Source organism: Malaclemys terrapin, chromosome 21, assembly GCF_027887155.1.
Source record: "Malaclemys terrapin pileata isolate rMalTer1 chromosome 21, rMalTer1.hap1, whole genome shotgun sequence".
In the NCBI taxonomy this organism is placed as follows: Eukaryota; Metazoa; Chordata; order Testudines; family Emydidae; genus Malaclemys; species Malaclemys terrapin.
Genome location: NC_071525.1, coordinates 1,756,403 through 1,777,577, shown reverse-complemented (window position 1 = coordinate 1,777,577; position 21,175 = coordinate 1,756,403). Strand labels below are relative to the sequence as shown.

At 60.9% G+C, this 21,175-nt stretch overlaps 2 protein-coding genes across 2 annotated transcripts; both read right to left on the bottom strand.

Moving 5' to 3' along the window:
• Positions 1–3,138: 3,138 nt before the first annotated feature.
• LOC128827123 (protein S100-A2-like) lies at positions 3,139–5,503 on the bottom strand. The gene is made up of 3 exons (XM_054010865.1): positions 5,394–5,503; positions 3,725–3,881; positions 3,139–3,373 (listed from the first exon to the last, which is right to left on the bottom strand). Exons 2-3 carry the CDS (start codon positions 3,863–3,865, stop codon positions 3,209–3,211), a joined length of 306 nt encoding a protein of 101 aa, XP_053866840.1. The 5' UTR covers positions 3,866–3,881; positions 5,394–5,503; the 3' UTR covers positions 3,139–3,208.
• Positions 5,504–8,001: 2,498 nt separating this feature from the next.
• LOC128827307 (protein S100-A4-like) lies at positions 8,002–10,976 on the bottom strand. The gene is made up of 3 exons (XM_054011166.1): positions 10,836–10,976; positions 10,102–10,260; positions 8,002–8,197 (listed from the first exon to the last, which is right to left on the bottom strand). Exons 1-3 carry the CDS (start codon positions 10,974–10,976, stop codon positions 8,033–8,035), a joined length of 465 nt encoding a protein of 154 aa, XP_053867141.1. The 3' UTR covers positions 8,002–8,032.
• Positions 10,977–21,175: the final 10,199 nt, after the last annotated feature.

The following is a 21,175-nucleotide window of genomic DNA, read 5'->3' as shown; positions in this document are numbered from 1 at the left end:
GGCTATGAAACTACCCCCCTTGGCAAACAAATATAACATCAAATAAATCCCCAGCTCTTTAATAATGCATCATAAATAAATAGAAAACAGCACAAATTCCTGCAGCTAAATACAACCCTGTCTGGAAAGGCAGCTGCTTCTGGCCCAGGGAGAGGATCTTGTCTTTAAATAATGGATTTAAAGATCACCTTAGCAGAGCAACTTCCCCCAGCCCCCTGTTTGAATCTGGTCTCCCAATTGAGAAGTAGGTTAAATCTGTTGTCAATTTCCTTACCCAATGTGGGAAGCTGATTGGTTCCCCTCAGGGGCGTGGGACAGGCCAGCTGTGTTATAAAAGACCAGCTCTGGGGGGAGGGAAAGGCACTGAGAGATCTGAGTATTTTCAGTGTTGGGGAAGTGGTGGAAAAAGTGAGAAGGGATGTTTTAAAGAGGGAAAAAAGAGCTGCCTTTGTTTGTGGTTTAGGCCTTTATAAATAGCCCAGGCGGATGTCTTTGGGGTGTAGCGTTTCAAGGAAGGATTTTAATGCTGGCTCTCTGCATGCAGGCTCTTGCTCTAGGTAGATGAGTGACTCATGTGGGTGTGGCACAGAGATGAGCAGCCTAGGACCGTAGTACATAACTCTGTTTTTTAGATGAGACAGGTGGGGGCGGGGGAGCGTGGCTAGTTCACAGCTGGCAGCCCCATAGGGTGGGATTGAAGTTTCTCCATCTTGTAGGAGATTTAAATGATCAACTGACTTGCAGGGGAGGCCATCCTGTTTCTGTCGTGGGGGGTGTCACGGACTCACAGATCGTGCCCATTCTTGGCTCTGTGGGGGGTGCCCCTTTCAGTAGGACAGCCCTTCTCCAGGGTCCACTCTCTCCTGGGGTTGGCCCCTCCACCTCCTGGAGCCGCAACCTCTGAGTCTTAGCACATCTGTCTCTCGCTGTGGGCCTCCTCAGGGAGTCCCCTCGCTCGGGACCCCCAGGGCCTCCACGCCTGAAGGGGTTGATGCAACCCTGTTCTCTAGACCGGAGCGACTCTCAGCCAGTGTAATACAGGAGGGTTTATTGAGAGTTGAACCCACACAGGAAACTCTCAGGGCCTTAGGTCTGGCCTCCCTCAGCCCAGCACATCCCAGTCTCTCTGCATCCAGGTGGGCTCTGCCTGCTCCCCCTCTCCAGCCCTGAGCCCCCCTGCTTCCCAGCTGGGCATCTGAGATCCCCTGCCCCAAACCCCGTCTCTGTCCATTGTCTTCTCTCCAGGTAAACTGGGTTGTAAACTGGGGCCTCCTCTCCCCTCTTCTGTCCTCTGGCTGGAACCGGCTGGTTAGGTCACTGGGTCCTCACTCTGCAACCCATTGTCCTCCCACTGTCCAGAACCAGCTGCAACTCCTGATCTGGGTCTCTGGGTCGCCCAGTCGCCGGGGTAAACTCCCTCTCCCCTCACCTCATTAAACCAGTAACACCCAGGGAAACTGAGTCCCACCCCCTCCGCATGCAAACCATTGAAACCCCACCGAAAACAAGAAAAACCCCCACTTCGTCACAGGGGGGCTGCTAGGTCCTAGGCAGCGTGTGGAGCCACTATCTTAGCCTGGTTGCGGTCAGGACACCCGGTGCTGCACAGGGACTTACCCAGGGCTTCATTTGTATTGAAAGAGGTGCCGGGGCTCAGGCAGTCTTTTAACCTTCATAACTACGGCAACAAGCCCAGAGGCACCGGGGCTCTGAACGGCCAGGCCCGGGGCTCAGGCCTGGACCAACGTAAGCACCAGACTTAACTACTTTGAAGGCTCTTCCCCGGAAATAAAAGCTCTTCCTACCCAAGGGAAGAAGGACTCAGCCCAGTTTTCCTGCCTTCTGGCCTCTCCTCAGCATGGTGCAGCGCGGCTCCGTTCCCGGCTCTGAGGCCGCGGAAGGGGACTGGTTAATAGGAGAACTCGGGTCCATTCCAGCGCTCGGAGGGAGTGGGGTCTAGTGGCTAGTACACCAAGGGGCCAGTGGTGAAGAAAACTAAGCTCTGTATAATAATAACTCCACCGACCCAGAGAGGGGGGCTCATGGTCTGAAACGCCCGATCTCTGTGCAAGCCCAGGTCAGAATCCACCCTGCTGAGATGAAGCAGTGAGTTCCACCTAGTTGTAAGAGGTTGCGGCACAATCCGCAAAGGCTCTGCCTGTTCTCCAGGGCTCGTCAAATCCTCAATTGTGCAGCGCGCTGGGGTCGCTGCCTCCCTCCGCCTCAGAGGTGGCTGCATTTCAGTGGCGCTTTGTGTCCTCCAGCACTTAGATGGGGGGAAGGGTGTTGTATAAAGCAATAGATTCCCTACCCCTGGCTGGGGCGGGTAGGAATTGGGCAGTGTCCCTTTAAATAGTCCGGGAGCCTCCGGCGCTGCTCACCGTGTCCTAGTGCGGACACAGGGCAGCCGGGTGGACGTGGAGCTCGGCCGTGTGAGTTCTTGGACCCGGCTGCGTCCCCGGGAGAGCAAAGGCGCACAGAACCGGCCCGGGGCCGCATTCCGAGAAGGACTAAGGGGTAAATTTTTCCAAGAGAGAGTCATTACCCAGAGGGGCGATTTCCAAAGGGGTGGAGAGATTCTCCATCACTGGCAATTTAAGAATCCCAATGGGATGTTTTCCAAAAAGCTCGGCTCTAGGAATTCTGTGGGGCCCGTTCTCTGGACGGAGCTACGCAGACGAGAGGCTCACAACGGTCCCTCCTCGCCTTGACATCTCTGAATGTATGCCCCCGAGGCAGGCAGGCGCCTACTCCCCCCATGTGTCTGTGAAACCAAGCCAGTGCCACGTTCGTGGGGCCAGGCTGGGGGAGGCAGGTTCGGGGGGGTTGGCACCGCCCGGGGTGGAATAGCAGGCTATTCCAGCCAGGTCCCAACACCCTGCCCGTTACTGGGGTATCTGGGCGCCTGCTGGGAAGAGAGGGTGTGTGAGGTCCCTGTGAGTCGGATCAGACTTGGGTTTTCTGCCCAGCACATGGTTTAACCCCCACCCTTCTCCTCCTGCCACGCAGGTTTCACGGGCATGGCGGGCTGTGTCAGCAGCCTCTGGGTCAGGCGGGAAGCCAGGGGCGTTACGAGGGGGAAAGGGAAGCCTTCCGGGGGCCCGATCCCAGCCCTGCTCACGAGACACAACAGAAACCTCTGGCTGAAGCAACTTTACTGTGCGTGGACCCGGTTCACACACAGCGGCCACGCAGGGCGGCTCGGGGTTCAGATCTTGCGGTTCCTCTCGTCGGCGCACTCCTGGAAAAACTCGTGGCACAGCTCGGCGGTGAGAGCCAGGAACACCGCGTACTCCTGGAAATCCAGCTCCTCGTCCCCATTGGCATCCAGATTCCCCATCAGCTTCTTCAGGCCACTTTCGTCCACCTGGTCCTGCAGCGGGGGGAGGAGAGAGACACGGGCATCGAATGCAGCTTGGGCCCAGACCCTGGTCAAATAGGAAGCCGGGCTCCACAGGCCGATAGATGGGGAGGAGGAAGGATAGTATAGTGGTTACAGCTCAGATCTGGGAGCCAGGACTCTTAAGGAAATCACTGCCTCAGTTTCCCCATAGGATACTTCCTTTGTAAAGAGCTAAGGCTTTAGGTGCCACATCAGCTGCTATTGTTATTTGGAAACCACGTTGGCTGCGTGTCTGCTTGACGCCCATCGGCTCTGAAAGCGTCAGGCCGAGCCTCTGCGGGCCAGCCCGAGAGTCCCCCACCTGCATCCCCCTCCACTTACCCCGACAAAGCTGGGCAGCTCCGTGAGGAGCAGCTCCTTCATCTCCGCCTTGCTGAGCTTGTACCTGTCCCCCTCCTTGCCGGAATACTTATGGAAGGTGCCCACCAGCACCGCGAGGGCATGTTCCATGGGAGACGCCATCCCGCCGCCGGCAGAGCTGAAAGGGGACAGAAAAGGGTCCAGAGAAGAGCAACAAGAATGATTAAAGGTCTTGAGAACATGACCTATGAAAGAAGGCTGAAAGAATTGGGTTTGTTTAGTTTGGAAAAGAGAAGACTGAGAGGGGACATGATAGCAGTTTTCAGGTATCTAAAAGGGTGTCATAAGGAGGAGGGAGAAAACTTGTTCACCTTAGCCTCTAAGGATAGAACAAGAAGCAATGGGTTTAAACTGCAGCAAGGGAGGTCTAGGTTGGACATTAGGAAAAAGTTCCTAACTGTCAGGGTGGTTAAACACTGGAATAAATTGCCTAGGGAGGTTGTGGAATCTCCATCTCTGGAGATATTTAAGAGTAGGTTAGATAAAGGTCTATCAGGGATGGTCTAGACAGTATTTGGTCCTGCCATGCGGGCAGGGGACTGGACTCGATGACCTCTCGAGGTCCCTTCCAGTCCTAGAATCTATGGATCTCTGGACAGCAGAGTGCAGGGCTTGGGGGAGAGCAAATGGCACTTCGGGAGGGATAGGGGGGCTGACTCTCCAGCCTCCCCCCGCGAGGTCTCACCTTGCAGCACCCCCCACTGTGCTCCGGGGCACGGTGATGGAACAAAAACGACATGATCCAGTGACCTCGCCGTGACTGACTGTTTTTTCCCTGCCCCTCTGCCGGGAAATCGACTACAAATGTGGCGTGCCAGGATCGTAGCCTCAGAAGGAGACAGAGGGAGGGAGGCAAAGCCCAGCCCCGCGTGTGTAACCCTGTCCTGGGGGCCGTGCCCGCGTCTGACCCATACCAGAGCCGGTCTGGCTTTTCCTGGGGCTTTGGCAGCGTTCGTCTCACTGAACTGAACTCTCCGGGGCTGGCTCGGGGGGATGGGTCCTTCCTGCTGCAGGAGTGCCTAGCAGCTAGAGCCCCACATGGCTTTCATCCCGCTCCCGCTATCACAGCAGTGAGTCCTGCAGGACCCGCGGGATCCCACTCCTGCTGCAGGGCTCGGGGTCAGTCCCTGCTCCGCCCAGGGAGAGTGCAAAGCAGCAATGGGGCTAGAAACCCCTACGTAATTCCCCTGCCTGCTCCGGGCCTTCATTAGCAGAGCACCGTCCCCCAGCGCCCCTGGGAAGGAGAGGCCGTAGCCCCACCCGGCTGCCTATGGGGAAACAGAATGGTGAAAGACAGGCTCTGGGTTACACAACACGTCAGTGGCAAAGCAGGGATTCGAACCCAGCACCGGGCATGAGAGATGCAGGGGGGATTTCTGCTACACACACGCTAGGAAGCAGAGCTTGAGCTGATGGGTCAGAACCATCCCCAGCCCAACAGCCCCCAGGCGTTGAACTCCGCCAACAGCTCCGGGGCGTGGCTCTGTAGCCCGCGTCTGCAGCTCCGGAGTGGACCCAGCCCCCTCACTCTGCACCTGCCAGGAAGTCCCAACGCCTCTCAAAGTGCCCTTTGCAGCCAGCTACGGAGCAAGGCCGTGCAATGAAACCAAATAATCCCCAGAAAACTTACCAAGCCAAGTGGAAGGGGGATCCGAGCAGCGAGGGAAGGGAATGGAGGCAGGGGAAGTGTGGCGCTATACCCAATAGGATGCAGCCTGCTTTCTCCAGCAGCTCTGGGAAGAGCAGACCTGTAAGAACCTGAATTCCCCTAAAAGACGCCCTCCCCGCAGGCCAGCCTGCGGCGCGGCCTCCCCGAGCTGAATTTCCATCTTCAGCACCCAGCGTCTCTATTTCAGTTGTGTCCCGTCCCTGGGGAGGGAAGCTGGGTGGCTTGGATGGGGTTAATTCATGTCCAGGGGTGCTTTGGACCTGGATAAATGCTGCAAGTCGTTTGTGGTTTGGATTGAGAATTGTGAGCTGAAAATGCAGGGATCAAGCCTCATTCTGGGGTGGATCCTGGCCCCCCCCATGACACCCAGGCCTAGCAAGACCCCCAGATATCACCCCACAAAATTAAAAGGCATTTTCCCCTTTAGGCTCTGAGGCTGTTGTTTGAACCATGACTATTAACGGCAGCTTTTCCTGATAACCAGCACAGACCTGCCGCCCGCTAACGAGGCCCTGGGTGTGGGAGCTGAAACCTGTCTAGCAGGTATTGCAGAGCTGAGCACACCTGGGTACCTGCAGCCACACCCACACACCTGAGCACAGACCCAGCCACGTGAGCTCAGCTGGTCCATGTGCCAGGAGGTAACATGCAAGATTGCTCCCTGGAAACGTTACGGGGCAGGAATTCAGACCGACCCCAGATTTGATTCCCAGAATAATCAGTTGCCCAAATACAAAATGGGAAATGGACTGCCAAGGCCGGGGTACTGCAGAAACGGATCTGGGAGTTATAGGGGGTCACAGGCTATGAGTCCATGTGATACTGCTGCAAAGCAAGTGAACGCCATTCCGGGATGGACCAGCTGGAGTGTTATAAGTGAGACGCAGGACGTCATTCTTCTGCTCTTCTTCGCGCTGATCGGGCCTCACCCGGAGCAGTGTCCAGTTCTGAACACTGCGCTTCGGGGACGGGGGGGGCAAATTGGAGAAAGCCCAGAGGAGAGCGTCTAGAAAACACGGCCTACAAGGAAAGGCTGAAAAATTGGGTTTGTTTCGTGTGGAGAAGAGAAGGCTGAGGGGGGAACAGAACAGTCTTCAGACATGTAAAAGGTTGTTATAAAGAGGAGGGTGATAAATTGTTCTCCTGAACCACTGGGGTCAGGACGAGAAGTAACGGGTTGAAATTGCAGCAAGGGAGATTTCGATCAGAGGTTAGGGCAAACAGCCTGTCGGGGTCGTTAAGCACTGGAACTGATTACTGACCGAGGTTGTGGAATCTCTGTCACTGGAGGGTTTTAGGAGCAGGTTGGACAAACCCCTGTTGGGGATGTTCTAGACAATACTTAGTCCTGGCTGAGTGCAGGGGACTGGACTAGACGACCTCGCGAGGGCCCTTCCAGCCCAACATTTCTATAATTCCAGGCCTCTTCAGCCTCTGAGATTCTCCCGGGGGGTCTAGTCCCTCTGGTGGCTTAGGGGACGTCTCCTCTCCAAGCCTCCAGCTGCTTCCCTGCTGCGAACAGCCCTGGCCTTGGGTCCCTCCTCAGCCCTCAGCGTTTCAGCATCTTGGGAATGGCAGATCCAGGGGCCTCTCTACTTCAGTCCCTCGCTTCCTGACCCCCTCGCCCTCTCAGCATAGCCCAGACGCCTGCCTTAGGGGCAGGGTTGCCCCGTGGGTTCGTGTCCGCCTGCCTGGGGCCCCTGCTGCTCTAAATCGTGGCTCCGGGAGGGGTCGATGTGTGTTTTAACCGACACTCGGTGTGAGCGAGGAAGCTGCCCGTGCTCTCTCGAGACGGATCGTGTGGAAGCGAAAGGACCCGGCTCACCGGTGGAAGGCGACCTCCCAATGTTCATCCCGTGGCTGGATGCACAGCGGGAAGGCGCTCGGCTCCTACGGGCGGGAGAGCGGCACAAGAACCTACAGGGAACTGACCAGTGCAGGGAGGCTTTAGTCGCAGGGCAATGCAGCTGGCCGGGGTCTCAGGAGCCACCGAGAATGCAGCCCAGCTGGGAGAATTCGAGGTTATCGCTCCAGGCTGGCCTTGCACAGCCCTTCACACGCGTGGGCCGCCAAAGCTCGCGCACCAAGAGCTTTGCAAGCCGAGTCGGCCCGAGCTTGGGCCATGTGGTTCGAGTTACAGGCGCGCCGAGGCTCTGCTCAGAGCATGCAGAGCCCAGTGTGTGGGGTCCTTTTTTTCCTTTTCTGCTTGCGTCACTCGGAAACGGCTTGAATCATCAGGCTCAAAGTTTCCAAAACAATCGCCCCTGGGCTGGGACGCAGCATGGGGAATCCTAGGCCGAAAGGAATCGGCAGGGGGAATTGATGAGTAATTTGAAAAGGCTAATTAGCCAGGAAGTTAGACCTGAACCTTCTCTATGGAGGCCACTGCTCCCCCCTCCCCTCATTACCGGCTGGATTCTGAAAGGCTCAGAGGAGACTCTGGGATCACAGAGCCCTGGAGATGAGCCCAGAAAATCTCGCTCCTGAGACACACCCTGGCATAAGCATCTTTAGAAAGACTTTTATTGAAAGCCCGGGTGATTACACTGGAAACACGGGGGGCTGAGGCACAGGAATCCCGGCCCCACAGGCGTCTGGGGTCACTTCTTACGCAGCTGTTTCTGGCGCTGATCCTTGAAGAAGTCATTGAAGCCCATGGCCACGCAGGCTAAGAAGCAGGCGAACTCCTGGAAATCCACCTCGTTGTCCTTGTTGACATCCAGGTCGCTCATGATCTTCTGAAATTCAGCGTCGTCCATTTGCTTCTGTGAGAAGCCGGGGGAGAGACGCCGGGTTAGCTCAGCGGCCTGCTTCTAGGTGGGGTCCCTGCCACCACCAGGCTGCACGTCGGACGCTCAGCCGGTCAATGCTGGAGCAGGCCAATATCCTGGCTCCCTCCCTCCCTCCCCCAACCACTCGCTTGCGTGGTTCAGCAGCTGGGTACGTCTTGTCTAGGAGCATGGCAGCCTGGATCAGACCAGCCGGTATCCCGCCTCCGACACTGGCTGGCACCAGCAGCTTCAGAGGAGGGTGCAAGAAACCCCCAGCTGGCCGAGCTAGGACAGTCCACCCAAGAGGCTAAGATTTACTCGTGTAAGCCCGGAAGCACATGGTTCATTGCCCTTCCAAAATATTCACCCTCGTGAACTGATTGTAGTCTAGTTAAACTAGGAGCACGTTGGCTCTGGGACTGTCACTCATGTCTGGGCAGCACCAGCACAATGAGCCCCTGATCTGGTGGAGACCTTGGGGTGCTCGTCTTCACATAACCCGGGCTAACCCCGTTTGGCTCTTTGTCCCCCTCTAAGAGCCAACTGCTAGCAGAGCACCTCATCCTCCCTGATTGAACTAACCTCGTTATCTCCAGACTGATTCATACCTGCCTCTGGAAATTTCTATTACTTGCATCTGAAAAAGTGAGGTTCTTACCCACGAAAGCTTATGCTCCCCATACTTCTGTTAGTCTTAAAGGTGCCACAGGACCCTCTGTTGCTTTTTACAGATTCAGACTAACACGGCTACCCCTCTGCTACTTGTCCCCCTCTAGTGGCTGCACCACATCTGGAAGGTTGAGTCTGCTACTGCCTCTGGGTTAATGGGCTTAGTCTGAATCTGGGAGCATGAGCTGAAAGTCCCCAGGTTCTGTTCCCACACGTGACCCGTGGGAACAGGGGCCTTGTTAAACGCAGACTAGGGGGCCCAGCTCGTCACGTGGGAAAGTGTCCGGCATTTCTGGAGATCTCACTGAATAGTTCTGATTGCAGGAAAAGACCAACCTTTGTGGCAATTTGGAAAGCATCATAATTTGATTAAGACTTGAAACAGGCGGATTTTGGGTATTGAACGTCTTCCCATGGCGCTTTTTTTTTAATTATTATTGAAATTTTGTTTTTTAAATTTGGTAATTTTTGAAAATGCAAATTGTTTAATTTCCAAAATCAAGGGGATTTCTTTGGGGGGGGGGGGGGGGGGGTTTTCCAAAAATGAACATTTTGATAATTTAAAAAAAAGTCCTTTTTATAATTAAAAAAAAAACATTGTTTAAACTGACCAATCAGAGTTGGGAAAGAAAGAAAAGATTTGTCCGAAATTTAAAAAAATCAGTACATTTGTGTGACGCTGTCTGGTTCTGAAAGATGGTTTCACCATAAATACTAGTTCAACCAAAAAATGGTGATCATTTTGAATCTTTTCCCTAATATTCACCCTAACTCTTTCTTCTCTTAATTTCTTCCTGCTGCAATTGTCTGTCCATCTCCCTGAGGGCTTTGTCGTGGTGCCCATCACCACAGTATCTGGGCACCTTGCACATGAAATAGGACAATAGCATGGCCCTTCGTGGCGTCTGTGGCTTCTCTTCCCGTTCAAGCTACTCTTCTCTGCGCCGTGCTAAGGGCAGACGGGGCTATGACCATCTGGCCTGGCCTCCTGCTTAACCACAGACCTCTATGCAGAGGGGAGTGGATCCGAACCCACCTCTCCACCTGGAGACCAGAGCACAAGGCAGATGGAGCCTTGACCCTTAGACCAGGTTGGTAACTGGTAAATAATTCCTCCCCGCTCCTTGATTGACACCCTTCGTGGACAGGTGTCGCATTCCCCCGCCCCCTTTGAGACGTCACCCAACACGTCTCAGCGTTTCGGTCTTTCCCTGCACCGTGGCACTTACGCTCTGGAAGCTCGGAAGCTCCTTGGTCAGCAGCTCCTTAAGCTCGGCCTTGCTGAGTTTGAATTTGTCGCCTTGCTTCGCCGAGTACTTGTGGAAGGTCGAGACCATCACGGCCAGAGCCTGCTCCAGGGGAACTGCCATCCTGGATCGCGCGCGAACCTGAGAAGCAGAAGCAGAAGCAGGGGGCGCGGGTTAGAGCCAGGGAGGGGAGCAAAGGGAAGGTGGGAACAGACTGACCCTCGCCCAGGCTCACAGAATAGGAGGGAAGATGGTGCCTGGGGTGTCTCAAACTAGCTCCACCATCTTGGAAAGGGATTTGCACCACTGGATGCAATGTCCTCCGTCATGGAGAACAATAGCCGCAGCCGAAGGGCCTTCACAGCTGGCGAGGGACTGGCCCAGCTGGGCCCAGCTGTATGTGCTGGAGAGAGATCTCCACAGCTGGCGAGGGACTGGCCCAGCTGGGCCCAGCTGTATGTGCTGGAGAGAGATCTCCACAGCTGGCGAGGGACTGGCCCAGCTGGGCCCAGCTGTATGTGCTGGAGAGAGATCTCCACAGCTGGCGAGGGACTGGCCCAGCTGGGCCCAGCTGTATGTGCTGGAGAGAGATCTCCACAGCAGGAGACAACATCTGGGTGAAGGCTGCAGCAGAGCGTAACGTGCAGCTCTGGCCTAAATCTAGAGCCACCTGCCCAGGTGGCAATGGACAGGGAGCTCCGGGGGGAGCCGCTTACTGAGATCAGTGCAGGGGCTGGCAGCCAAGGAGCAGAGATGCTGGTGCACAGTGGGAACTGGCTATTTATACTTTCCGAGCCCTGCCACCCAAATCCCCGACCCCTGCAGCTTTCAGAACAGCCAGTAACATGGGATCTCATCCCTCCCAACCAGCCCCGCGCTGCAGCGAGTGAGGAAAGGAGATTCGCTCCCGGCCAGTTTCACCCACGCCCCGGTTTTGCCTAACGAGCCATGTGATCTCATTACCGGGGGTGGCTGGCTCTTCACTCGGGTCACTGGGCCCCCAGGTGGGGATGTGGAATTGACCGGGCTGAGATGCGAGCTGACACTTGGGCGCAGTCTCCGGGGCGGCAGGGCGGGGAGGCCGAGGTCAGCTCGGGCCAGCCAGTGCTTTCCTCACCCTCCCCCCCCTCGCTAGTCACCGACCCGCCGTGGGGCTAGCAGACGGGGTCTAACCTGGGCCGTGGGACACCTGGGCTCAGTTCCCTGGGCTGCCACAGACGCTGTGGGTGACCTTGGACCAGTCTCTGCTCCTGCCGGTGCCTTAATTCCCCATCTGCAAAATGTGGGAGGGGTCTCTACATCAGAGAGTAAAATCCCTGACTGACTGGGAGGGGCCCGGCTGCCGTGCGGGGAGGCCCCGGGAGAGATTCGTGGCCTGTGGCTCTGCTGCTGTCCTTAAGGCTGCGTGACCCGTAGCCCTGCTAGCCACAAAGTGACCGCCCCCCCCCACCCCGGATCGCTCTGGCTTCGGTTCCCCTTTAGGCCCGTAGAAGGCGTGCTATGCTGGGGGGGAGCAAGGGCCCAGCCTGTCTCCGATCACAGCCCCGGGCTGCGCGTCCGGAAGCCAGGCTTCGGTTCAGGCCCGGCTTGCCAGCTCGCTGGGGTCAGAAACGGGCCAAGCTGCCACGGTGCAGGAGACCACGTGATTTGCCCCGTGTGGCTTCTTCCAACAAGCACAGTTCCTGCTCCATAGGCCACCTGGAGCGTCTGCAGACAGGGCAGGATAGCTCGTGTCCCGCTGAGCTGCAATGTTCCTGGGCCCGAATTAAACCAGACTCGCCCCAGCGTTTCGCTGCAGGCCAGGTGATCCCCCCCCCCGGCGCTGAGGCCTGCAGGGAGCTCGTTAGCTGTGGCTGACGGACGAGGCCGTGGTTACAGGCAAGAGAGCCGGATCTCACTGGCCCGGGGGACTCTCCCAGCACAGAGAGTTCCCAGCAGCCCAGACAGGCAGGCAAGGTCTCCACCATCAGTGCACCGGGGCTGCCGGGTTGGACGTGGGGACCCCCTGCTCAAATATCGCCCCAGTCTCCCAGTCTCGCCCCCTTGTGTCACCAGTCCCCAGGGAGGAACGTGGCCCAACATGTGATCAAATGGCCCCTATCAAACATCATGGGCTCAGCAGAATTGCTCTGGAAGGCGCAGTTACCCACAGTTCCCGGGCCCCTGGCAGGCTGGCTGACGGGGGCGGGGCGCCCCGGGGCGGCTGGGCCCTGTTTGCCGCCGGTTGCACATCCTTTGGCTCTGGGAGCAGCAGTGTTTGCTGGGCTGGGTGGCCGCTATTGTCACTCCTGTTTGCCCAGCCCCACAATAGCGAACGGCTGTTTGATTAGAAGGTGGCAGCCGGGTGGATCCCGTGCACCTGAAACGTGAGCTGGGCTCTCCGGTTCTGCCACAGGGCAGGATGCGGGGGCTGAGTCATGCCCAGGGCAGGATCGAGGGCTGGGCCCACAGTAGCTTTTTTTTCTCACCTCTCAGTCACCGGTTTGAAGCCAGCCGAGGCTGGGTAGTGAGCTGAGGTACTTCCTAGGGGTGTCAGATCAGAGCCTGGGAAACCCCTTCAAGGATCAGCGTTTCCTAGGTTTTCAGAGCAGAGGGAACCATGAGCCCATGTAACGCACCGCCCCAGCCAGAGCATGTCACCCGCTCGCCCGGGTCCTCAACTCCTAGCTCTGCCTGGGTCCGGCCTCCAGCAATGGAAACTCCACCGCAGCCGTGAATCCCCCTGGTGCTTTAATCCTAAATGACTTTTGCCTGGCTTCGCGCTGCCTTCTCTGCTTGGCTAATGGGCCCTTTAGTACCAGGAAGGCACTTAGACACTGTGATCGGCTAAACAGCCGGACTCCTCGTGTCTCTCACTCTCGACTTGGGGGGCTTGGCGCTGGACAAAGCAGACAGCCCTTGCTCCAGAGAGCTGGCGAGTTCAGTTTCATCCCAGGCCGGATCTGAGCGACACGGGCCCGGGTAACAAAAGCCACCCGCGCGGTCAAGGCATCTCACAAAGAGTTGGTGGGTTTCCCCGTACAGGCCCGGCTCCCGCAGTCCCGTCACTAGAGCAGCAGCTGGTGGCTGGTTGTAAAATGATCGATAACTTTCTAGCTCGAGTCGTCTGCAGAGAGCGGGTGGGAAACGCGACCCTGAATAGCGCAGAAGCCCCCAGGCGAATAAACAGAGCCCAGGCATGTTGTTTTGTGAAATCCCACGAGCGCAGGGTGGGTGACTGGCCTGCAGAGAGAGAGGCCACCAGACAGACGGTCCGGCCTGGGGCTGGAGAGAGCTCGCCAGGGCGTCACTCATGCGCTCCCTGCGCGAGTGTTAAAGGACGTGGGACTCCAGTAGCCATCAGCCCTGAAACTCACTAGAGGTGAAACCCCCCAATGCAAAGACTTATGTCCTGCTTCCGCCCAAGCGGCTCCTGACTCCAGGTCCTTGTACAGGGCGGGAGGTGCGCCATCGCCTTCACCTCTCCGTGACTCTGGGGCCCTGGGGAGGGAGTGGGCAGGAAATTGCACGCTTGGTTTGCATGCTCCGGGGGTGGTTTGATTTCTCAGGGATGGAGCGGGAAGCCACAAAAATTGCAATTTGCATCCAAGCTGGGTGTGCTCAGGGGAGTTATGCTGTCGGCGTGCTGGGTGAAATTCACCGCTGGACACGGGGCGGGGGGCAGGGCGGGGGCCAGGAGACCCACAGGACCCTGTTTCAGCCCTTCCTGGGGGATCTGCGTGGCAAAGAGGAGGAAGCCGGGGTTTATCAAGGATGCTGGGTGCTCCCGGGGGTTACAGTTCAGCGGGATCCACACAGCACCTTGGCTTTGCAGCTGCGTGAGGGGGCTGGACTCTCACGCTGCTCTGCAGGGCGCACGGGGGCATGGGGACAGGTGGCATTGGCGGGCATAGGGAGTGACCCAGTGCAGCAAGTTCTCCTCCATCCATCCAGTGCCCAGCGGCGCCCGCTCCGCTCTCACACGGCATGGGGATGGAGGCTGGTGCTGAGTGCAGCGGGAGGGGGACCAGGAAATCAGAAGTGGCCTCAGCTGTGGAGGTCCCAGCAGGATCTGCTCCCCGCCCAGGGGATGCGCTCGCGTGGCTGGGACAAATCCTGCGGTTTAAATCAGCCCCTGGACACGCGACCAGCTGCCCCCCACACGCATGCAGCCAGAGTAGGCCACCGGCCCCCAGCGTCTGCCTCCCACACGCCCGGCGCTCACAGGAGCCTTGCTTAGAGCCCCTGCACTTCCCGACCCTGCGGAGAGGCGACTGACGGCCCTTGGGAGCGAGACCGCTAGCCACAAACCCACCCCTGCCGTACCGGGGGCCAGCTAAGGGAGAGGGGAGCCTGCGAGCCAGGGGTTATGGCACTGGACAGGACGCTCCCCGGCGGCTGGTGGATTGAGACCGGGAGCGCTCTGGGGCAGGGCCTGGCTCTCTCTAGCCCCCGGCTCTAGCCGCCATGGGGACACCCTTGGCCTCTCTGCTGAGACTGCGACCACGAGAGTCAGTTCCCACCTGTCCCCCGTAGGGACTCGAGTCCCACTCTTCCCTCCCCTGCCCAGACCCACTTGATTCAGGCCACCAAACTGGCAACAAATCCCCGGCCCGGGCCCCCCAACCCGGGAGCAAAGTCAAGAGAGCTCCATGGGCCCGTGGTCGTTACCACCCTGGGCTGGATTTGAACCCGTGGCCTAGAGGTGACAGGCTCTTCTCTTCTGCAAGCAGCAGCACTCGGGGTCTCCGTGCCCCTCTGCGCGCACGGCTGTTGTGAGAGCAAACAGGAAGGGGACGGCGGCGCTCCGCAGGGAGCAGCTGCAGCGGGGGCTAAGAAAACCCAGCCAGGTTATCTTAGCGGCATAGGCCGGGCCGCGCCCCGCACTCAGCCGCCCGCAGCCCGGGGGCTCCTGGCCTCTGCCCGCACCAGGGCGGCTGGGAGGGAAACACTGGGAGGTCAGGACTCGTGAATTCCTCTGGCGCGGACAGAGGGGATCGCAGGGGGGAAGGGCTGCTGGAGTCCGGGGCAGGGGAAAAGGAGGGTAACCTGCAGCAAGCACATCACCGGGGCAGATCAACTGCGGCGCAGCCATGGTGTGATGAGCCGTGCGACAATGGTGCGATGAGCCGTGCAACTGCAGTGCTTGTGCATTGCACTCTCCTAAGCGCTTTAACCCACGCTAGCTGGCCCAGCCCGGACCCGCCTGCTCCTGCCCACCACCCACCCACACCCCTTTGCCCGGTGCAACGAGGTTCCCACGGCAGGCGTGTGAGCGACACCACCTTGCACTAGGGCGTGGGAAGCAGCGAGTGCCCTGGGTTCAGCTGCATCCTACCCAGCCTCCCCCGGGGCTGTTGGGGCTCAGCGTGGCTCCAGCCCAAAAGCAGGCACCAGAGAGGGGGCCCCAATCAACACGACCCCGGGGTAACCTCCCCGGGCTGGGCCCTGTCCAGGAGCCGTGTCCCCCTCAGCACTCAGGAACTGCATCGGAGAAGCTCTCGCTTTCACAGGGGCCAGAGGGGGATGGACGGTGCTGGATGAGCAGAGAGAGGAGGCCGCAGGGCATGAGCCGGCGGGCAGGAGAGGTCCTTGCAGCCGCGGCGGGGTGGTGGTGTGCCGGGGTGGAGAGGGAGGCTGGAGAAGACAGAGGGGGGCTCCCCGAAAGGAGGGCACTGCAGAGGCGAAGACTCTTGCGCCGAGAGCAGCCAGAGAAGTGGTGGGGTGCTGGAGGGGGTTGAAAACCCAGGCCCCTCCAGGGCCAAAGCCTGTGGGTCTCTCCGGGGGCTTCCCCACTGCAAACCCCTCCCCCTCCACCAACGCCCAGCTCCCAGCCTCTCTGGCATCTCGCCCCATGTGCCAGGGCGCGGTGCCCCCGGGGGGCGGGAGACTCTCACTCCCTGGGCTCCCAGCAGCTCAGAGCCACTGAGGCTGTCAGCCCCCCATGGTGCCCCTGCCCAGTGCCCTAGAGAACACACGCCTCCCACCCCTGAGAGCAAGGGACGCTCAGGGCCTGGCCTGGCCGCCTCGGCAGGGGAAGGGGCACTAAGCTGGCTGCCAGCTGTTGGCCAAGGGGCTGAGGGCACCTCCACTGCTTACAGGCCTTAATGCAAATGCAGCAAGGCTCGGGGAGACTCGCCCCACATGCCAGCCTCCCGCACAGGGCACAGCCAACACCTGGCAGGGACAGAACAGGCTTTGTCTGGTTCCTGGGCACCGGCTGGGCCTGGTGCACATGGGTCCAGCAGGCCGCCCCCGGGCATCGGTTTGTTCTTTGTCGCTGGGTGAGAGCGCAAGTGTGCGTGTGTGTGTCTTCGTGCGTGTGTGTGTGTGTTCGTGCATGAGTGCGTGTGCATGCGTGAGTGTGTGCAGGTGTGAGTGTGCGTGTGTGAGTGTGCGTGCATGAGTGTGTGTGCAGGTGTGAGTGTGTGTGCAGGTGTGAGCGTGTGTGTGAGTGTGCGTGTGTGAGTGTGCGTGCGTGAGTGTGTGTGCAGGTGTGAGTGTGTGTGTGCATGAGTACGTGTGCACCGCTTTGGCAGGGCTATAGCAGGCTCCATTCTCCTGTATGCAACACCCCTCCCCCCAGCTACACACAACACCCCATCACCCAGCCCCTGCACGCAACACCCCAGGGATCCACAACACACGCCCCACAAAGAGCCTGGGGTGTGGACACACAGAGCCACACGCCCAGCACACGCATGAAACACGCCACAGCTACGCTCGGCCGGCAACACAGCCCCGGCTGCCCTTTCTCTCCCACGTCCCAGGTCCTGAGCCGGCCGGGGGCTCTGGCGTGTCCCTTGGCTTCGGGCGCTTTGGGCTGAGCGATGGGTCACGAATGGTCCCTGGAGCGTGGGATGATAAACCCAGCTCGGGCGCCGGCGCTGCTCCAGGCAGGGGGAGCACATGGCTCACAGCACGGGCCCGGATGCCTGGGTCCCACTGATAAGGGAGGGGGAGGTGTCTCCTGCGACTCTTACAAATGGTGTCTCACAACAGCGGGGGCTGGTTGGGGGAACCCGTCACCCTGCACCCCCCAGTAGGGGGAGCAGTTCCTCCTTTGTTGCCCCCCCAACAGATACTCAGAGCCCTCCCCCCCTACCCGGTAGGGTCTACACGGAGCTGCCTGTAGCCCTCATCTGCCCCGCCAGGGCCATGGAGGGGTGGGGTGTTGCGTGGGGCAGGGGCCCCAGAGAGCCAGCCCCCCCCCCCCACCCCAGAAAACAGGGTGACTTGGTAGGGAAATGTGCCCCGCCCTGCCCGATGCATCACGTACTAGAGACCCTGCGTGGGATCCTGGCAAGTTCACCAGCCCCCAGCGCTGAGACGGGCCAGGTGAGCCCAGCCCTGATGGTGGCTTGTGTGCTAGATTCCCCCCCCCCCCCCGCCGCCAGTGCTGTGTGCTCAATTCCCCCCCCCCAGTGCTGGATTTCCCGCCCCCCGCCAGTGCTGTGTGCTCAATTCCTCCGCCCCCCAGTACTGTGTGCTGCTCCCCCCTCCCAGTGCTGTGTGATGGATTCCTGCCCCCCCAGTACTGTGTGCTGCTCCCCCCTCCCAGTGCTGTGTGTTTCCCCCCCCCCCCCGGTGCTGTGTGCTGCTCTCCCCCCCCCCCGTGCTGTGTGCTGGATTCCCCCCTCCCACCCCAGCTCGACTCAGTTAGCAGCAGCGCTCGGCACCGCCCCGGCCTTGTGGTTTCCCCGGCAGATTCCAGGGCAGTGACTCAGCCGCCCTGGTCCGGTGCCAGGAGAGGGGCCGTGCCCAGCCCCTCGCTCCCTGCACAGCCAGTCCCCCCCCCAGCTCATGACTGCCCCGGTGCTGGAGCCAGAGGCGCCCGTGGGCCATCGGGGCTGGGGGCGAGCGGGTGCCCACGGACACGCCTGGCGGATAGCGGGTGCAGCTGTGTCAGGGCCCTGCGGGGGGGGGGGGGGGGAGTTGCTGCTCTGCCAGGCGCTTGCCTGGGGCGGTGATGCCGGGGGGGGGGGGGGCAGGGCCCCTGGTCTGCAGGGGAAGCGTCTTCCCAGCTCCCCACCAGGCCTGTGCTCTGCTCACAGCAGGGTCTGTCGTGGGGGGGGAGAGAGGGGGCAGCTGGGGGGGGCAGCTCAGGCCCTGGCTCTCGCCCAGGCAGCCTGTGACTCCCCCAGTGGAAAATCCCCAGCAGGCTCTCCCTGGCCCCCGGCCAGCAATGCGGGCGGTGCCGGAACCCGGGGCCAGAAACTGGGGTTGCCGCTCTCGCTGCTGGGCTCTGAGACAGGAGATCCGGGAGCCCCCCCACAATTCTCCCTCGCCAGATTCCCCCCCCCCCCAGCCCCTCCCAGGATCGGATTCCTCCCCCACACGCACACCTGGGCCCGATTTCTGGCAGCCTCAGCACAGACACCGAGGGCTGCCTCGGGTCCCCTCTTGCTGCCAGGGAGAGGGGCCCTGCAGGGCTGGGCCGAGGTGCACGGGTTGTACTCATGGGGTGCACAGCTAGACTCACAAGTCGGGAGTGAGGGGCACCGGCAGAGCTGGGGGGGGCAGGGCTGGGCTAGGAGGGGCTGCGGGTTGGGAGTGAGGGGCACCGGCAGAGCTGGGGGAGCCCAGGGCTGGGCTAGCAGGGGGCTGCGGGTCGGGAGTGAGGGGCACCGGCAGAACTGGGGGAGCCCAGGGCTGGGCTAGCAGGGGGTGCAGGGCGATTAGCATGGACCCCGCCCCATGCAGCCCACTCAGGCCCCTGGGGGGAGGCACCATTGTAGTGCTGAGCTCTGGGCTCCAGGCAGGCGGCTGGGGCTGGGGAGACAAAGGCCCCGCTGTCCCTCCCAGCCGCCTTTCGGGGGGGATTTTCCCCCGGGCCGGGGGAGGAGGGCGAAGGCAGGAAAAGCCCTTGGCGTTGGGTGTCTGGGGAGCCAGACACGCAGGATGGGGGGCACCGGCTGGATCCAGGCAGGGCCACCGGGCCAGATCCCGGAGCACGGGGAGGATTTTGCTGCCCCAGAGCCTCTGGCAGCGAGAGGCCGAGTCGGGTTCTCCGCGTGCGCCAATGGGATGCAAAGGGAAATCCGGCCCCGGCCCCGGCCACGGCCACGGCCACGGCACCCCCTGCGGGCAGGGCAGGCACCAGCACAGGGGGCCGCCGCAGACCCCCGGCCTTGTGTGCGCACAAATCCCCCCCACATCCGCGCTGCAGTGGGCTGCAGACACACGAGGGACCGAATTAGGGGCTCAGCAGGGGGCGCCGCGGGGCCAGGGGGCTCTGTAGGGGGCGCTATGCTGTGGGGCCAGGGGCTCAGTAGGGGGCGCTATGCTGCGGGACCAGGGGGCTCAGTAGGGGGCGCCGTGCCATGGGGCCAGGGGCTCAGTAGGGGGCGCTATGCTGCGGGACCAGGGGGCTCAGTAGGGGGCGCTATGCTGTGGGGCCAGGGGCTCAGTAGGGGGCGCTATGCTGCGGGACCAGGGGGCTCGGTAGGGGGCGCTATGCTGCGGGACCAGGGGGCTCTGTAGGGGGCGCTATGCTGTGGGCCCAAGGGGCTCTGTAGGGGGCGCCGTGCTGTGGGGTCAGGGGGCTCGGTAGGGGGTGTTGCAGGGCCAGGGGGCTCGGTAGGGGGCGCTATGCTGTGGGACCAAGGGGCTCGGTAGGGGGCGCTGTGCCGCGGGGCCAGGGGGTCAGTAGGGGGCGCCGTGCTGCGGGGCCAGGAGGCTCAGTAGGGGGCGTTGTGGGGCCAGGGGGCTCTGTAGGGGGCGCTATGCTGTGTGGCAAGGGGGCTCGGTAGGGGGCGCCGCGCCGCGGGGCCAGGGGGCTCAGTAGGGGGCGTTGCGGGGCCAGGGGGCTCAGTAGGGAGCGCTGTGGGACCAGGGGGCTCTGTAGGGGGCGCCGCGCCGCGGGGCCAGGGGGCTCGGTAGGGGGCGTTGCGGGGCCAGGGGGCTCGGTAGGGGGCGTTGCGGGGCCAGGGGGCTCAGTAGGGAGCGCTGTGGGACCAGGGGGCTCTGTAGGGGGCGCTATGCTGTGGGACCAGGGGGCTCTGTAGGGGGCGCCGCGGCGCGGGGCCAGGGGCCAGATGAGCTTTACAGCGGGCGTCCTGCTCATTCCAGGTCTCGGGCCCTGTTCACGAGAGCTGAGCTCGGAACCCCAGTGTCCTGGCCCCGGAACCCCAGTGTCCTGGCCCCGGAACCCCGGTGTCCTGGCCCCCTCCCAGCTCTGCTCACTCCATTCTGCCGCCTCAGCCCCGCCTGCAGCATCAGCTGGACGCCGTCCCCTGCGCTGAGCCCTGGCCTGGACTCTCCCGCGGTGTTGCTGTGGGCTGTCAAACAGCTGTCCCTGCCCTCCCCAGAGGTGGCTGCATTGCAGCGGTGAAGAGTAAAACTGATTAACTACAGAGCTGTGGCCGCCCCTTTGCAAAGCCCTTTGTGTTCTCGCTGGGCCTGGGGGCGGGCTGCAGAATCGGCCGACCGGTGCCCACTGTCTGCGCAGGGCTCACGCGTCGCCTCTGGGTGCAGATCCTCGCTCGCACCGAATGTCTCTGTGTCACTCGGCCGGTGCTTTTCCCGGCTCTGGTTTCACACACCCCGTTCACAGGATCGGGGCCGGATCCTCCAGGGGGAGCTGGGGCACTGCCGTCACTGGCAGCAGGGGGGGCGTTCCCCCAGGGGGAAGGTAAGAAAATAAAAGGGGGGTGTCCCACCCACATCCCTGGAGCTCAGGCCCCTGATACACCCACAAAGACACACCCACACACCAGGATCTCTGCACACACACACAACACATACACCAGGATCTCTGCTTCCTCCCCCCCCCCCACCCCCCCCCCCCCCCCCACACACACACACACACCCTGGGGCTCTGCCTGCCAGCCGGGAGTTCCCATTTGCATTGGGCTTTCCTGTCTTTTTTCTTTCAAAGACGCCCCGGAGCGGCCAGATGAGTCACCGGCCCAGCCCTGGGCACCTGCCTTCACTTGGCTCTGAGCCGCTTTGCGGGGAGCGGGGCAAGAGGAGGGAGGGTGTGGCTGTGGCATCTGCCCTCTGTCTGGGGAGGCAGCCCCTCCCTTCCCAGGCACGGACAGAGGGGGGCACGGGGAAGGTGCCCACCAGGCTCTCG

Coding starts and splice junctions, on each gene's coding strand:
- LOC128827307 (XM_054011166.1), bottom strand. CDS start 10,976: ATGAGATCCCATGTTACTGGCTGTTCTGAAAGCTGCAGGGGTCGGGGA. Junction 10,261..10,835: donor CAGCCCCTGCACTGATCTCA/GTAAGCGGCTCC, acceptor TCTGCTTCTCAG/GTTCGCGCGCGATCCAGGAT. Junction 8,198..10,101: donor AGCTTCCGAGCTTCCAGAGC/GTAAGTGCCACG, acceptor GGCTTCTCACAG/AAGCAAATGGACGACGCTGA.
- LOC128827123 (XM_054010865.1), bottom strand. CDS start 3,865: ATGGCGTCTCCCATGGAACATGCCCTCGCGGTGCTGGTGGGCACCTTC. Junction 3,374..3,724: donor AGCTGCCCAGCTTTGTCGGG/GTAAGTGGAGGG, acceptor CCCCCGCTGCAG/GACCAGGTGGACGAAAGTGG.